This window comes from Cyprinus carpio, chromosome B6, assembly GCF_018340385.1.
Source record: "Cyprinus carpio isolate SPL01 chromosome B6, ASM1834038v1, whole genome shotgun sequence".
Classification (NCBI taxonomy): domain Eukaryota; kingdom Metazoa; phylum Chordata; class Actinopteri; order Cypriniformes; family Cyprinidae; genus Cyprinus; species Cyprinus carpio.
The window spans coordinates 27,685,537-27,704,495 of NC_056602.1; the positions used below are offsets into that span (position 1 = coordinate 27,685,537).

An 18,959-nucleotide genomic window follows, 5' to 3' on the forward strand; every position below is an offset into this window, starting at 1 on the left:
CATGCGAAATTCTACTATAGTTCCATGTCCAAAAAATGAGGTGTTATTATTCTATAGAGTTAAATTGATTGTATGATTGCAAAATGAATGATCCACAACACAACAGGATGGAAAAAGAATATTTAATAAAGAAATGCATGAGGAACAACAACTGAATGTACATGAAAAATGACCTCTCAGCTTTGATATAACTGTAAAAGTACAGATAATATTTAGTAATGCCGGCATTAGTGAAAACAACTGTCATCCTACTATTGTAATAGAGATTTACAAAAATACAAGAGCAACAATAGAAACCAAACCTCTCTCAGGCTCCAAATGACTTTCTCTCCTAAACTCGGACTTCCTGACTTTAAGCCTGTCAATTAACCGTTACAACACACGTGACAAATGCAGGGTATGAAAATCCACGGGCCGCTATAAGCCCTCGTTTGCATCAGTGTGAAACATGACGTGAGCAGTGAGATGTGTGCAAAGGTGGCTAATTACTGAAGAACCTGGAGAAAGTTCACATGAGCAGACTTGAAAGCTTGCAGTGCAATTAATCACAAACCAGAAAAAAAGGGGTTGTTTGTTGGGTGGCAGCCAGAGATTAACGCAAACTCCAGTCTTTCCACTGCAAATCATGGGCAGGGAAACCAAGGTTTGCTCAGAGATTCACACGCTGAGTGTTAGCTGACAGGCAGACCTTGCGAGTAACCTGTAACATACTTCAAAGAATATATACTAAATCTCTCTAAGAGTGCTTCTGTTAAACATCATCATTTATTTGACAGGCTTTTCTTAAAGTAACAGAAAGCAGTGCAAAGCTGATATTACATTTTAACAGACACACAAGTAGGCAAGTAGGCCTACGTATCGGACGTTTCCAAGCACAATTATATCTTGGCACTTTCTTGCATCTTTCTTGGTTTCACTGTCATGCAAAACCCAGAAGTAGTCTTTAAGGAGATGTGTAGGAGGGCTTGTCAGTTCTCAGTGGTTGATTCACGATCTCTCTTATACCGGATGGACGAACTGATAGACGAGTCTTTGCGAGACATCTGGCTTGCGGATGATGCCCTTTTTATAGTACTGCCGAATAGAGCGGCTGAGTTTGTCATAGTTCATAGCTGGACGGTTCTTCCTCAAACCCCAGAGACGCGCCACGTGAGCCGAATCTTCGATTTTGAAGATCCCTGTGAAGACACACATCCAAAACACGTTCCGTTATGGCATTAGGTAAGTTGCTTTACTAACACACCAAATAGCAGAGTGGTACTACAATGTTTTTGGACATGTGTACACTCATAAAAAAGATCCAGCAATGCCACCGAAGAACAATTTCTGGTTCCTCAAAGAACCTTTAAGTGAACAGTTCTAAAAAAGAACACTGTTTTTCTTAGTGTTAAGAACATTTTAATAATCGAAAGAACCTTTTTCCATCATCACTCTTAAAAATAAAGGTTCAAAATGGGTTTCGCAGCAGTTCCATACAAGAACCATTACTGGTTCTTCAAAGAACCTTTCCGTAAACAGTTCTTACTAGAACCATTTGTCATAGATTGAATAATATTTTAAGAATCTAAATAACCACTATAAAGAACCTTTTGTGAAATGGAAAGGTTTTTCATGGAACCATTATTTTTAAGAATGCAGTATGGTATTCTTGGAAATATCTCAGCAAACTATTGCGTATATGATCATGGAAAGTGTGGCCTAATTTTAAGACCATGGGCATCCATTATTATATAGAGCTGTCACATTCTCACCTTTCTCTTTATTCAGCCAGCGGATGCAGCGTCCGTAACTGTGAGGTTTGAGCAGAAGTTCTCTGAGGAACTGCCAGAGATGGATCGGCTGACCAGAACAAGACGAGTCTGCTTCAGACCACAGCTCTTCACCTTCTGTAAGACAACACACACATACACACACACGTACGGCATTATAGTTACATTTCAAGTAATAAGACTGAATTTAGACAGAATAGATCATAGCCAGAGCTATTCTTTTTATATAAAAAAATACATTTATATCTAGACTACAAGCATGTGACAGAGCTCAAAAATCAATAAGAGTGTCTGGTCTAAAAATGCATGTTCTGTCAATCATTTCACATCCCTTCATTGATTATAATGGAAGTGTTCTGATTTGTTTTGTGACACACAGGTTGTTTGCAGTACAGAAGGAGTGAAAGTGTAATTTAAAGAAAATATAAATCAACATGTATCGTGGACCAGTGTTAGTATTATATATAATATTATAGTATTTATTAATATTTTGAACTAGCTTTATTTTTAGATTTTCAGTTTTAGTAATGTACATTAAATCATCATCTCTGTTTTTTCTATTTAGCTTTGTTTTTCATTTCTTTTTCAGTTCTTTTTAGTAATTTTAATACTTTCACTTACATAAAAATGTAAATATAATGAAATACACTGAAGTACAATACGTTTTTAACAATACTTACATTTTTCTATTTTTATTTTAAGTAACAAAAACAATTAGTAATAGTTTTAGTTTCAGTTAACAATAATAACACTTCCATGGAAATAAAATGGTACAGTATATGAATATTGTAAGCAGCAGTACCATGACATCGCCAGAATACTTGTATAAGTTGTGTGATATAAATTTCAATGAAAATTCTTTAAGGAAAACATCTCACGATAACCTCTGTTGTTTATTGGCATTAATCGATCTGATCTGAACAGGTTAATTATTACATGACAATGACAATCCTTTGTTTTCACTAGTACCAGACTCTATCTGTGGTATATTTGTAAGGTAATGGCATGGTATTTTTCTGTATATTGGTATCATCTGTGTAGTTTACTGTGATGTTTCTGTGACGTACCTCTCATCCTGGTCTCTCCACCCGAACATCTTTCCTTCATCCAAGCAGCTGAATGCACAAAAAGAGAGAGAAATGCAGCATGAATAAATGCATGCAAACATTCAGTTAAGGCTGCCTTATATAATACAATTTCTGAATTTATGGTTTCAGACAGGATGCAAAATTTAAATGTGAATTTGAATAAAAGGAAGTAGAATTAAAATGGAATGGAATTAAATAAAAGGGAAAAATAGCTGCTGAAAGTTGTTTTTAATAATTAATAATTAAGAAATCATATTTTTCATTATGTATTACCTGTAATCATAACATTAAAAAAATAAGATCAAAAAAATGCATTGCACATACAAGAGAATAAATAGGTGATATTATTAGTCAAAGTTAATCACAAAAAAAATATATATATTTTGACGCCTTTTTTCACATTCTCATAATTTTATTTAAATTTTTAGTTTATGTTTTAGTGATTTTGTTATGTGTTTTTAAATATTTATATTTAGCTTTAACATTTCATTTTAGTTTTAGTTTTAGTAAATTTCTAAAATTTTGAAAATTTCATTGAATGTTTTTAAATAGTTTTAGTTTTAGTTAACAATAACAACACTGTCACTGTGCTGTATTTTTTTAATCGTATTTTAATAAGTCTCCTGCCGTTCGAAATCTGACTCAGCTTCCTGTTTGGCTAATTCAAATGAAAGGGAGTGAATTCTTATATTCTAAATTTTGCACAGCCCTAAATTCAAACAGTCCTTTGCATGTACCGTAGTAAGTATTTTTATCAGACTATTTGTATTTCACCTGATTTCCATATATCCAGATGTGCGTGTAAAGTTTCGCTGCACTGAGGCGAACGCTGTCGGAAGTCTTCCTCGCTCATGGAGCATAAATCTTTGCCATCCAGGTCCTGGAAGGCCTTCCCCACCTGCGGGAGCCTGTAGAGATGCTCCGTCCACAACAGCCACTTCTGAACGTTCCCACAATTCCACTCCATCGGGTCTGAAAGATCAGATCAGATCAGATAAGCCATCAGTCTGGAGCGCTCAGCCATCTCTAACAAAACACACTGTTGGGATTCAGAGCTGTTTGGACAGATTCCAAATGTTTTGAAAAGTCTTAGTGAAGGAGAGCGCCATTCAGAAGAGCAAACAGTGGGGATGGGTGTTTACGTAAGGTGGTGTGACTAAATAAAGAGGCAAAATTTAGCATGTTACCACAAATTGCATGAACGTTCTCGTGAAATACGGACAAATCAATAAATCAATTGTAATATGACATGCTGCTGACAATTATGAGCTATTTAAGATGCACAGATATTCCAAAACAATATCTGCGAGACGTATTTGAATGTTTGCAGCTCATCATCGTTATACGGGAGGGGTTCGAATGTCCTTAAGGAAAGTTCTCAGCACATTAGTGAAACTTTGGAGGATTAGGCAGATCCTGGTCTATGTGCTTTCAGCTGCCTTCAGGGCCGCTGGAGTCAAAGGCCTGTTCTAACAGTATCATTATGACTGTTTGCACGGCTCAATCATAACTCAGATCTGTCTGTCACTCACATTGAACAGGAGTGATGAATGGCGAGTTGTTCATTTGAATAAGTGTCATGATAATATCAGCATGTTGTGTTTTACTGCGGAGGCTGGGAACGAGATGTGTCATGAGTGTGTTACTAAGTATTTTTCTATTAGGTGATATATTTGTGAACATATTCTGAATGTATTTTACAGAACTATTTGAACTTAATATATTGATAACATGTCTCATTCTGCTATATGTGAATATGCATGATATATTCGCATATAGAATTATAATCTGAATGTAATGTAAACACAATATGGACTTATAGCAGTTTAATGTTGTCTAAATACATTATTTGTATGTATCTGGCATCAATAAATTGCTTTTATCATATCTTTGTTATATATTACTATAGCTGCTTATATATGGTTCTTTAGATACAAAAGTGTAAATAAAACCCTAATCTTAGTCTAATATAAATCTAATCTTATTTTGCAGTTTCAGATTGTACAATCTTATTTTATCTTTTGCCTAAACATCTTTAAAGTTGAGGAATATTTAACATAAACATTAAATATTAAATACATAGAATGAAAGCATCAAATATTTTGTACACATTGTAAAATTTTGCAACAAAAAGACCAATATATAAACTTAATTTCTTTTAATTAATTAAAATTTACTGTAATATTTTATTTTAAAAATACAAGAACTATATGTTATTACTTAAACTATGTTAATATTTCTTAAATATATAAATAATCATACATCTTATCTTTATTCATTAAAATAATATTTGATTAATGTAACTTTTTTCTTTAAAATGTGTATCTTTTTAAATTAATAATTTAAAAGGTAATATTTAATCATTTTAATAGTTAATTTAATTTAATTTATAAATATATATTATATATATTTCATATATATATATATATATATATATATATATATATATATATATAAATAATTATGCTATTATATTATATTTTATTATTTTAAAAATAGTTTTAATAATAGTTAATTCATTTAATTTAATTAATATTAATATCTTAATATATGTGACCCTGGACCACAAAACCTTGAGTCTTAAGTCAAGCGGGTATATTTGTCGCAATAAATGGATCATTTTTTCTTTTATGCCAAAAATCATATTAAGTAAGGTCATGTTCCATGAAGATATTTTGTAAATTTCCGACCATAAATATATCAAAACATAATATTTGATTAGTAATCATTGTCATTTGGACAACTTTAAAAGTGATTTTCTTAATATTTAGATTTTTTGCACCCTAACTGGAATGATTAGAATCATTACCTGGTGTGATGTTGAGAAGTTTACAAGCGGTCTCAATGTCTTTCAGAACTTCTCCCACTACCAGGCTTTGCACCTGTTCTAAAGATCTCTCCTCCACCTGTTCCTCCAGAGTAGGAGACAGCGGGGATGCTCCCAGCCCGGGGCTGTCGATCACCGGACACTGCTCCGGCTCCTGACACGGCTCCAGTCTGGGCCCGATGCCCGTGGATGTGGACGAATCCGACACCCTCACCAGCCAGGCGGCGTCCTCGGTGAACAGCATGTCGAAGCAGGACAGATAGAGTCCCGGATGTCCTCGGTCCAAGCTGTCAAGACGGAGTTTGTGGTCGACCATCTCCAAGCTATCTTCTTGCTTAAGAAGGGCCAGTGAGCTCTCAGTGAAGCCTGTGGAGTGCGGCAGCTGAAGAACAGCGCCGTCTGACTGGATTCGGACAGGACTTGCCATTATCTCCTGCAGAAATTAAAGAGAAGAGTTGTTATTAAACCATACACCTCGATATTATACAATTTCATGACTATGTAGTGTGTGAAAGAGCAGCCATACACCAGAACATTCAGCAAACTGCTGGTTCTTGAAGGTTTTGGTGCTTCATAGCCAAGCAACTCATCCAACCCAAAGAAAACTCTGAGCCTAAGTGATGCTGTTTCTGTTTTTAAGGCTTCCAGGATGAATGGGAATGAATGTAGAAAGTAAGTGCAGCATGGGGGAAGCAAACTGGATTTGACTGAGTCACTTACTCATGGGTCACTTGTACTGAATGAGACTGACACTGGAGCAGAGCAACGGTTTGGAGGACTGCTTTCAAGGTGCCGTCCCTGGTCTCCTGTCTCCTGTGTCAGCATGAGTTTTTAATCAAATTGCAAAAAGATGCTTCAGATGTAAGATGACAGCGGAGGCGGGGCTGGAGCTGATATCTATCTCCAGTGGCCAGGAGGTAAAGACACAAAAAAGGTGGGAAGATTGCTTGAAGGAAAGAGCAGCTCGGGTTACAAGTTCACTGGAAGATCATTATGTTTCGGAAGCACTAATAGCCACAGAGAAACGTCTTTTAAACTGCCGGTTGAAAACATGAGTTTCCTTAAACAGTCTGTCTTGAAACGGTCATCTACAAAAGCGAAATATGCCTTAAAGTGAAATGAGAAGAGATATTGCAGGAAAAAACAAGCAAAAAGAACAAAGACAACAAGCTGTTAGGGTCGCATCAACACATGTGGCTGTCAAAATAGTGATATGCATCAATATAGACCAGGGATGATATTGTTAACTAAAACTAAAACTGTTAAAAATAGTTTTCAGCAAATAAAATAAAGCCGTAAAAATATAAATAGATGAAAATTTATATATTTTAGTTTTAATTAATATGAAAATAATATTTTAATATGTGAATAAATAATTATTCGTTTATTTAATAAATAAAATTTATTTTTATTCATATGAAATTGCTCAAACTAAAAAAGGTTATAAATGAACTAATTAGAAATATTAAAAGCAAATAATATCTAATAATATTGTTTTCAGTAATTCAAAAACAACTTAAATAAAACTGAAATAAAACAAAATATAAATAGTAAATGAAAAACTAATTTAAATTAGAAATATTCTGATAAATAAACTGAAATAAATGTATAAATAAGTAAACAAATAAATAAATGTTAAAATTTAAAATGAGCAAAACTTGAACTTGAAATTAAACTAAAATGAAAATGAACGAGCTAAATCAAATGATTCATAAACTGTACTATATTTTTTGAGTGGCTCTTTCCCATGCAAAGGTTTCCACAAGCATGCAAATGTGCTGACACCGAACCTTTCCTAAAAATATAAGTTGTTCTTTGAATGAAGGCTATGTAATTTTAAAATATGTCTTAGGGGCATCTAAGAAACTACTCTGAGGAATGCAAGAAAGCTGTCAAATATTCCCTCTGACAGAAACAAGGAACATCATAAATCATGGAGGTCTTGTCAGGGCCTCCACATTACATGAAGAACATCACAGGCAGCCAATGAGAGGCTGTCAGAACGAACAAAACCTGCTTTTGTCAAGCGAGAACATCTGTAATTTGGACACACTGAGTGTTTGAATGTCATAGTTGCGTTTGTAAAAACAGAAACAGATGGTCCACAAGTATTTTTCAAATTTTCTCCAGTCTTAAAGGGCCAGTTCACCCAAAAATGAAACTTCAGTCATCATTTCGAAATCAAATGCTCTTCTTTTGTGTTTTGCGTAAGTCACACAGGTTTGGAACAGCATGTAAATGAGTAAATGATGACAGAAGTTTCATGCAAGCAACCACATCTCTGATTTTAGGATCTTCCTGCATAGGCAATTTCCTCTTTGCATTGCTTTGGATTTCGTATGTTTTATTGCTAGCCATAAAAGTTTCATATATAGATCCTGTGAGGGTATTTGTGGGGCAGCCTCCTCTCTCCATAAGTAAATATGCGGGTGTAATAGTTTGATTAAAAGTTCAGGGCACAGATGGAGAGTAAGACGTGCTTGTCGGTAATCTGTTGTCATTAGAGCGTATGTCTACAGGACATTCACCATCTACCACATGTTCTCAGACAACCTCCGTTTGTTTGGACACACCACTGCCGTCATTCATAAAATGGTGAGATTGCTCCACACCCAGCGATAGCAGAGGAAAAGAGGTATAAAAGAAAACAATCATTCAGGTTTTAAAGGATGGATTATAAAGGCTTAGACCTTTTATTGTGTCTCTCAGTTGACTTTTACCTCATTTCTAAAGGCTTTCAAAAGTTACATTTACATGGCCTTTTAAATTCACTTCTATAATACATTTATAAAGGTTTAAAATCACAAACATTAATCTTTGCATTATCACTCCCCCCAACCCCCCCCCCACCCCATTTTGTCTAACTTATATTGTGGAGACTGCAATATTTCACAGTAGTTAATGCATTGACTAACAACTAACAATACATTTAGTACTTATCAAGCTCCTTTTTTAAAAATACTTTATTTTAAGGATTTTGATAAACATAGAACAAACAAACAACACTGTCTCAGACTACACACACAAATGGAAACGAAGAAAAGAAGAAGAAAAGAAGAAGAAAAGAAGAAGAAGAAATGAAATCAAGTAAATAATATCAATAATAACAATAATGTTTAAATAAAATGAGTATTAAGCTTTTTAAAATGTTATTTAATGAAAATGCAACTGTTCATTGTTAGTTTGTGTTAGCTCAAGTTCACTCAGAATAATATTAACAGATATAACTTTTCAATAATGCATTAGTAAATGTTAAAACTAATGTTAACTAAGAATAATAAATACTTTATAAGTGTTTTTCATTATAGGTTCGTGTTAACTAATGCTAAGAAAATTAAACCTTGTTGTGACAGTTCTCATTGTTACAATTTGTTCTATTAAATTTTTATTTTTATTTTTTATAAATAAAAATAATAAAGTAAGTATATTTATTCATTTATTTTTTGTTTTATGAAAACTTAATTATTATTTTTTTCCAGGACGTACGACAAGCATAATTTGACGACGTTTCATTTGTCAAGACCTCAAGTAGTAAAACGTGTCAAAACTTCACTGCTGCTACTGCATGCATCACGTTGGATGCGGCGATGGAATGGCAGAGGGTCAGAGGTCAAACCATTTGTCTCTCGCTCTTTCACATCTCTGTATGCAAACACAAACGGAGGCCCCGGACCGTATCTTTGAAGCTGGCCTGGCGTAAACCATAAAGGAAATGAAGTTATCCTTCATGGAATCCCTGTTTTCATCTCCAAACTCCTGCTGCTTTCACACTTCCCTCCCTCTCCTCTCCAAGGAAAAAGCTGGAGCGTGCTTTTGGGGCCGGCTTAGTTTCATGTCTGTAACCTAGTGTCCTCTCTTGCTCGCAACAGCTTGCGATAAGCCCATTAGACAGGCACATTTAGTCATATTGACTCTGGCCAGTGGAGAAAAAGCAGTGGTGAGGAGATGCAAACACGCTCCCCAGGCGCGGGATTAGGCCCGTGACTGATCCTTAAATGAGTTTGGTTAAAGACTCTAAAATTCATTTTGGAAGGGTTAAGCGCCGCTCCATTTGCCAGGTCAGCAGCATTCAGTGCTAAATAACCACTGTTTATCAGCGTTTCACACCAGAAGACACAACACTGGCCCTTCCCAGCAGTCACATTACTATACACCTGCTGTATTCATGCATGGTGCACTTCTCTAAAGAGCATACAGGAAAGGAAATAAATGATAATAATGAAAGTTACAGGAAAGGAAATAAATGATAATAATGAAAGTTAATAAAAAGTTTTTTTTTTTTGTCATTATATTGCAGTGATTAAGAAATAGGCACACAGAAGAGAAAATAAATGATAAAAAACTTAACAAAGAAAGAAAGAATGATTTATGCATGGTGTACTTCTTTTAAAAGCATACAGGAAAGAAAATAAAAGATTTTATATATATATTTTCTAATTAATTAAATACAGTACCAAATTAAGCTTCATTTTCTTCTAGTTCTTCTCATTTTCTTTTGTGTTGGAATCTCTCCCAGCATAGCAACCAGCATGGCTCAGTTCAATAGCAAAACATTACCTATTAATAACGAGTCTCGCTCAATGAGTCTATTAGGTTGTGTATCAGTGTGCACATGCCGTGCTCACAGCAAACGTCTCTTACTGGAAGAAATGCTCCGTCGACTGCAGGGTTTCAACAACAGCTGCGCAATACTCAGCTTGTTCACATCATAAGGACATAAAAGATTTGGCAATCATTACAAGCAATTAGTGCAGTGGCTCCCCCACCATATGACTGAGCTCCAGTGATGTGTCGTACAACGACTGGCTGATTCTGAAAAACCATCAGCAGAACCAATAAAACATTATCCAAGGTCAAAATGCTGGCTACAAATGCTCATATCCACATTAAGTGGCCCCAGAAATTTAAGTCTTATATAGCACACTTAAAATTAACTAAATATCAGTATGGGTTTTCAGACTGAGCTTAACCCTGGGTTATTGTCAAAAATTATTCATGGTTTTACTACAAATAAAACCAAAAACCATGGTTATAGCAGTAAAACCATATTGACCAAAAGTTAACCATGGTTTTGTTTTATTAACAAATAATAATAGGTAGGCCTACAGCTAAGATACTGCCTTCTGTACTGTCAAGTTTTCCCTGAATATACATCTGGGAAGTTCTTTTTAGCCGGGGTTAAAAGCAGATAATCCAGGGTTAAGTTCAGTGTGAAAAGCCCTATTAGAAGTGGGGTTAGGACAGTTTATTGCGCTGACAAACGAAACGAGGCAACGTTGAATGTTATGGCTAGACGCTTAGCAACCGACAGCCAATCGTGTAGCTCATATTAACGTGCTTTGGTCAGTTATATTTTAAGTTTATTCTTATCTTTATCGTCCGAAACGTCATTCAGGAAAAAAACTGATGTAAACAGGACGCATGCTGCGGTCGTCCAGTCAGTGACACTGACATCGCAAATATGCAAACAAGAATGTTAACACCGAGTTTAGGAACTTGCAGTGTAACGTTACATGTTTTTTTGATAACCAATATTAATTGTTAACCGCGGGTAAATTACGAGCACTGTGAAACATGAATCAAGATAACTCAGGATTATGTTTACCTGGATTTAGAATGACCCAGGGTTAGCCAGGCCCTATTTCAAGCCCATGTCAAAACCATATTTAAGTGTGTTTTAAGTGTCTAAAGTGTTTCTGAGCCAAAATATTTTTATTATATAAGCCTATTTTATGTCATAGCCTATAGGCTATATGAATATTCATTTTATTGTTTCATTAACAAACTCGGATTGGAATTATTGGCCCACAATAGTAAGGAAATTATGGTTTTAAAGATTAGAGATGATGTGGCACATCTTTCACTGATTTAAAATGAAAATGCAAATCTGTTGCATTGTTCTGTGACATTATAATGCCATCATCTATCTGGTAAGACTGTAAAAACATTGAATTTTGCCATCGTTTCTTTACACACACAACCCACACAGCTAGCCTATTTGAACAAAAACTGGCATGGCTTGGTAATATGCAAAGTCCCATATTAAGTCACTCAACTGCTTTTGATAAGTATCTCTGATTCATTCTGGAAGCTTTAAGCTCAAGTGAAATCATACAGGGGATTTCTTCATTACTCAACATCACATTTATTCTCCTCTGCTAACGTGTTTGTTCTACTTCCTCGAACTCCAGAGCAGGTGTGATGTACCTGTGCCAGGTTTTCTCAGACATCTCAATTAGGTTATCTACAATCTCACTTGAAGCAAAAGATTGGAATCAAATGTCTATTTTTAAAAGAATAGCTCACTTAAAAATAAAGAAAACTCTGTCATTTGCGTGTGTCGTCTCAAACCCTAATTTTGTATTTGAGCAACAGTTTTCCATATAATAAATGCAAATTGTAATTTTTACCGTCAAGCTTAAAAAATGACAAAAAATCAAATAATGCAAAATCAAATGTAACAATTATTTTTATTTTTTTGCAGTATAAAGGAGGCTAGTTCATGCAATGCGTGTACTATATTTTAAGTTATATATGGACTCAAAAAACACAAGAAAACTAGAAGTTTGATCTATTGCTTCAAGGAAAAGTTTGCTGTAAGCTTACTCACAAACATAACTCAATTATCAGTTTAGTCCTAGTCACTCAGTACAATGTTACACTTTAGCATAGTCACAATACCATGCTTAGCCTCAGTGGAAATCAATAGAAACTTTACATTTGCCTTTGGGTATTGAGCTCTTTTCTTCTTCTGAAGGATTTGGATGAGAGCCAGAGCACAAGTCACTTGCACTTTTCCCTTCAGGGGAAAAAAACAGTCATTTGTGGTTTGCTGGTGGCGTTCTGGAGGCCGGCCAGATGACATTCGAAAACCTAAGAGCTTTACACCTTCTAATTTTTGAGACAACTTCCCTTTATCTTTCTAAATCGCATGTGAACAACAGGTGAAGTGTGTCAGCTTGAGAACAGGTGCATTTAGAATCATCTGAGTTCATATCGGCCTCTATCAATGACATGAGCTGGTGATAAAGCTGATTGCTTGGTGGAGAACTTAAATACGTATATTTATGAATGCATTTTTTTTTTTTTTTGACACAAAAAATGTGTTTTAGGTGTAATGTTTTTGGATGTGTCTTCTTTTTTTTTGTGAAATTTTTTTTTTTTTGAAGAGTATTGTAAAGTCATAAAAACTATAAAGTAGTAAAAATTAAAGTATGGGAATGATTTAGTGACAAACACATGTTGCAAATCTGAACTTCTTCCCAACTTCTTGAGGCCCATCCTGGCATGCTTTTAGTGAAAGATGGACAAGTGCAATTATGCTTTTTTACATGCAATTTTAATTGTTTTACATGAAAATGTTAATTTTGTATTCATTTATAGCCACAATTTAGGTGTAGCCAAAACTAATTCAAAGCATTCAAGCGTTTGCAAAAATATGTTCTTAGAACGTTGTGCTAACATAACCCATGAAAATGTTAAAACACACACAAAAAAAATTCTTGATTATGTGAATGTTTAATGCAAAATAAAATGAAAGGGGAACATTTTATTTTATTATTTTGCAAACATTATGGGAGCATTACTTTTGAATGCTCTCTAAACCATCATAGACAAATATCCCAAATTTTTCAGAAAAACATTACATAATGCATAAATAATATTTTTTGTTGCTAATGGTTTGAGGACGTTATAACTTTGAACAAATGTTCTATTAACGTTACTGAATGAGTATTTGTTCATAATGTTGAGAGAACGTTCACTGTTAGCTGGGTATGCAGAAGGTTTTTAACCTGTTTTAAACTGTTGACTGGTGATGCACGCTACAAAATATTTGCTTTAACTTATAAATACAGATAAAAATACCAGTAACAAGTTTGTTGCTCTTGAAAGTGGTTTGATAGGAGGTAGCTGTGCAGACTTACCTGTCCAGGTGAAGACAGTGTTGGAGGTGTGATCAGGAAGACCTCGGCTTGTTCCTTTGGTTTCTGCTTGTTTCTCAAATGTGGGTCTAATTCTAGGCCTCCTACAGACTCAACAGGGAACGCGACACGCTGGAATTGTGGAGTGCCACATTACTAACCTCAGTGACTAATACTGCTAGTGACAAGAGCGTGTGTGTGTGAGTGCACCTGATGTGGGTGTGCTCAAGACTTCAAGTAAGAGTTAGTGAAGGAATGCCTGCTTCATTGACTCCCGTGGCACTTTTATACACAGGCCTTATTAAGTTGTGTAAACATTGTCTCAGAGCCCCATTCCCAGCCTGAAGGCGTTTGACATGCCTGTCCGTTGTTGTGGACCACTAACCCCCACCCTCACAGGAGGAAAGAAACAGTTACCAGAGGAACTGCCTGATTAAATGTCTGACATCCAGCTTTTAATCTTAAATGACAACAGTTCTGAGAAATATGATCAGGGTAAATATGACAACATGGCCTAAATCAGTTTTTATTTCATGTCTGTCCATAGTTTTTTATTTTATTTTATTGTTGTATGTGCACAAAATCATATAACCAAAAGAAAGAAATTAATTATTTTCATTTTAATTATAATTTTATATAATACGTTTCTGCAAAATATATCCAATTTTCATTTGGAGTATTTACGAATTGGTCAGAAATAAAAATGTCACCCCACTATAAAAAGAAAATATCACACCACTGGAAAAGAATCTTTTGCATAAAGAAAATTATATACAATGTTTAACAATTTAATCAGTAATTTCTTCTTTATGCCAAATATAATTCATTTTCATGATGTTTCATGAAAAAATAAAAAACAAATCTGAAAAAAACAAATCTGTTAGAAAGATGCATATGTGAGGAAATACATGCCTTGTTTTAATTTTAGATTTATCTATGTGCAGATGTTATGGTACAGATATATAACTGTGTTTCTCTTGGTAACAAATTGTGATGCAAAACACAGAGTACATTTCCAGATATTTCCGAGCATTTGAGTGTGAGAGTTTGTGCGTCAGTGTGCTGATGATACGTCTGCAAGCACGCAGCATGCCAAAATGTTTGCACAGTTTAACAGACACACCAATGCAAACCACACACTCACACTTAATACAGACTTTATTGATAATAGAAAATAAAGAGAGAGAGAGAGAGAGAGAGAGAGAGAGAGAGAGAGAGAGAGAGAGAGAACGACTGGATATCAGACCATAATTTTAAATGCGATTCCACAGACTTCTTCAGAAAAACCTGATAATTTTGGTATCTTTTTACACTGCAAAATATGACCATGAAGAAACCTGCCAGTGCAACAAGATAAAATAAACTTACACTGTAAATGTATACTGTTTTAAGGATGTTTAGATACTTTTACTGTGAAAAAAAAATCAAACAAACAAAAAACAAAGATATTAGGATTATGATGTTTGCAGTGATCTAGTCCAAATGCTGCATGATATCATCCATGAATGTCTATAACAGGTTAACACAGGTTTGAATGTTATTACCATACTATAAAGAGTGACAACTGCTCAGATAAGAATTGGGAAACTTGTGGAATGTCTTGCTCCAAACAAAGGTTTACTTTGCACTCCTGTCTATTTTTGTTTGTCTAGCACATTTCCCAGAGGGGGTTCATTTGCATGGCAGTTAGAAAGATTGCAGGTATATGTGCTCTTTTCACCGTCTTACTTTGAAACAACTTTCTCATGCACTATATAACCATTTATGGACAGAGAGGTTACTTCCAACGCCAAAGGTGTCCGTTTATGATGAAGTTCAGTTGATCAGTTTGTCAAAACGTGCACACCTAGAACTGACTTGATGCTGTCAGTGGCTCATTGTGAAAGAGACTCTGCATATGAAAGCCAGAGTTTGAGTTGGGTTCAATCCATAATCCATCAGACTTCTCCATGATGGATTTTGAAAGCATTAGGAATAGTGCCTTTTGGGCATAAGTTTATTTATGTGTAGATGTACCCTCATAAAAGGCTGTCAATTAGGAAGTGCATGGTGTTGAGTATAAATATCCTTTGAAATCTAAAATTAGCTAGCCAAACATGTTATGAAAAGAACTAGTGACGTCTCTCACTGTGCAAGATGATAATTTATTTTCTGGCTCCTGTGGTCACTATCACAATTTTGTATAAGTGAAGTAGCTAAAAGAAAATTAAGAAAGGTCTGCTCTGCTGCAAGTAACGAAGAGTAGGCTACCTGTTGTGGCTTTTATTTTTGGATAAAAAAAATATTTCTTCTTACATAATAAATTCTGTAAGACATTTTGTAGTGAAAATGTAACACAAAATGTGACAATGACTATAAGATTAAAATCTGAGGATGACATATATGTTCAAGAATGTTGAAAACGTTAGAAAACAGTTATGTACAATTGCTTTTTCCATTTAAATTAAACCCTGTATTTCACTAGAATTCACTTTATGGGCAGATTTCCAAAAACAAATTATTCTGATAAACATCAGGGTAAGACTTGACTGTGAATTTAAACGGGTACTAGGCTAGTTTCCTCTTAATTCATTTCCTTTCTTGGAAAAAACATGATTAAATGTAGCGGACAATTATAAAATGTTACCTCTAGGGCCTACAGGGTTAAACTAAATTAAAACGTGCTGCTACAGATACTTAAGTGAGTAATGCACAAAACTAGGATCGCCTAAGGTGAGGCGTCACAATCTGAAAGTGATTAGCCAAAATGTAGAAACTTGAGAAGATGCACTGTTTTTGTATAACGCAGTTAAGAAGTTGTAGGACTGAATAAATAAACTTAGATGACATACATCAGAACACATCACCTGGTGCCAAACAGTTCACCTGAAGTGGTAAACATAGCAACAGTAATCACTCGAGCCTTTCCTTGGCAATCTCTATCGGATATTTTATCGCGAAACATAAACACCATCAACATTTATCAATAATTTTAGATGTACACAAGTTAAATAAAATCAGTTAAGTTGTAAGGAAACCTAGTTTGTAAAACTATGCTAGGATGTTCAAAAACAAGCTGTAGCCTACTTACATCTTTTAAAACTAGCGTTGTGTTATACCTATGTGTATCTATGTAAATCTAACAAAAATGATAAATTATGTCAATCGTTATGTTTTGTCGATCTTCTAAAGGGCTCAGTACATTGTTGCTATGGTTATTGTACGTGATAATTCATGATAGTTTGGCGCCAGGATGGAAAATCGAGACATTTCTTAAAGGGATACTCCATCGCAAAATGTAAATTTTGTCATTAATCACTTACCCCCATGTCGTTCCAAACCCGTAAAAGCTTTGTTCGTCTTTGGAACACAATTTAAGATATTTTGGATGAAAACCAGGAGGCTTGAGACTGTCCCATAGACTGCCAAATAAATAACAGTGTCAAGGTCCAGGAAAGTATGAAAAGCATCATCAGTATAGTCCATCTGCCATCAGTGGTTCAACCGTAACGTTATGAAGCGATGAAAATACTTTTTGTACATGAAGAAAACAAAAATAATGAGGATATGTATTTACGCTTTGGTTTGAATGAAAACAGCGCATCGGCGCAGCACAGCTGACACAGAAGAGCGTTAGCCACCTGCGTACTGCTCAGGATTGCCAAAATGGCGCTACGCTGATTTGGAGAGACAAAGAGAAGAGGAATTGTTGAATAAAGTCGTTATTTTTGTTTTCTTTGTGTACAAAAATTATTATCGTCTCTTCATAACGTTACGGTTGAATCACTGATGGCAGATGGACTATTCTGACGATGCTTTTCATACTTTCCTGGACCTTGACACTGTTTATTTGTCAGTCTATGGGACAGTCTCAAGCACATCGGTTTTCATTCAAAATATCTTAAATTTTGTTCCGAAGACGAACAAAGCTTTTACAGGTTTGAAACGACATGGGGGTAAGTGATTAATGACAAAACTTTCATTTTGCAGTGGAGTAACCCTTTAAATAGCATTTAGAAGAACTAAAACTGTTAAACACCGTAATTTTCACAATTTGCACTTTTCAAATCTGAGTTGACTCAAGTTGACTGACATTTCATCAGCTGACCAGTCACTTGACTATGCATAAGCATTCACCTACCTAATTTATGATGGGTATTGTTCATATTTCTAGTATGCAGTTCATGCTAAACTACTGTAGTATGGAATAAAAATACTAATTCCATTAACTAATATATACATATATAGCCTATATATTAGTTGTTCCCAAGGCATGGTTACGGCCTTGGGTTTACTTACCATACCAACAAACTATTACACCCAACTGTGTAAATACCGAGTCTAAATTTGTGTTTTCCTCTCACACTACAGAAGCATTATGAAAATGCACAGTCTTGGATGATATATACCCTACAGTGTTAAAGTAGGTTGTGAATATACACTAATGACAATGCCCTGCAGTCTGAAGTCTGAAACTTCCTTGTTTGCACTTGTCTCCTTGGTACGTGAGGTTTTAGTGACACCAGGAAAAATTGGATTTAGGGAGTCAAATAGGGAAATGGCATAAAATAGAATCAAACTGTTCCACACCAGGAAACATTTGCAGATAGTAAACACAAAACGCTTAAGGCTCATTTGACTAAAATCAGTGTTTTTATACAAGACCCCATTAAAATCAGCTCAATACAGACCACAGAATTTGCCTGCCGCTTCAACTCCCACAGCCCACAAAAGTGCCCGTGAGTCTTGGGGAAGAGCAGCTGTCAAATCAAGAGGAAATGCTTTGCATTTGTTTAAGGTCCTTCTATGATCTTACATGTTTGTCAGGTGGGTAATAATATGATAGTGCCAAGGCAAGTTGCACAAGTCCTGAGATGTGAGCAAATATTTGTCTAGATATGGTCTCCTCAGCACAGATCAACACATCCCATCTATGTGTAATTAGTTTTAACAAGGTTATATTCTTCCTGAAGAGCCGTAGAACATCAAGGTTGTACTGGAATTCAGTTTATGATGAGAAATAGACATGGTTTTGGTTGTAGAAGGCATAAAAATATAGGCCTACTCTTCACTAGTGAAATTCTGTATTGTATATGGAGAATCTTTAAATGGGTTAAAAACCAGGTAAAGATGTGTGAATCTTATTGATTAGATATTAAAATATCACAACAAGTGGTTATTTTAAATAGCACATTTTAAGCAAAACACCTCAGAAAATAAGTTTGATGGATTTTACAGTATTGTGGTTGTAAAAGTTAGTTTAAACAAACAACACCTGTGGTTTCTCTGCAAGGACAGCTTGGCTTCACACATCCACTAAAAATCAACAGAATTGGAGTGGTTTAGATGGTATTAGGGATATCAGGTATGTTGA

At 35.0% G+C, this 18,959-nt stretch overlaps 1 protein-coding gene across 2 annotated transcripts; it reads right to left on the minus strand.

The window, feature by feature from the left end:
• Positions 1-108: 108 nt before the first annotated feature.
• On the minus strand, positions 109-13,890 carry LOC109074015 (SAM pointed domain-containing Ets transcription factor-like). Of its 2 annotated transcripts, none has more exons than XM_019090075.2 (6): positions 13,610-13,890; positions 5,667-6,117; positions 3,632-3,829; positions 2,837-2,884; positions 1,752-1,886; positions 109-1,178 (listed from the first exon to the last, which is right to left on the minus strand). In XM_019090075.2, the coding sequence occupies exons 2-6, from the start codon at positions 6,109-6,111 to the stop codon at positions 1,000-1,002; spliced, it is 1,005 nt and encodes a 334-aa protein (XP_018945620.1). In that variant the 5' UTR covers positions 6,112-6,117; positions 13,610-13,890; the 3' UTR covers positions 109-999. The 2 variants fall into 2 exon arrangements, with proteins under 2 accessions (XP_018945620.1, XP_042582525.1); XM_042726591.1 differs by lacking the exon at positions 13,610-13,890 and adding an exon at positions 6,211-6,861.
• Between the last annotated feature and the right edge of the window lie 5,069 nt (positions 13,891-18,959).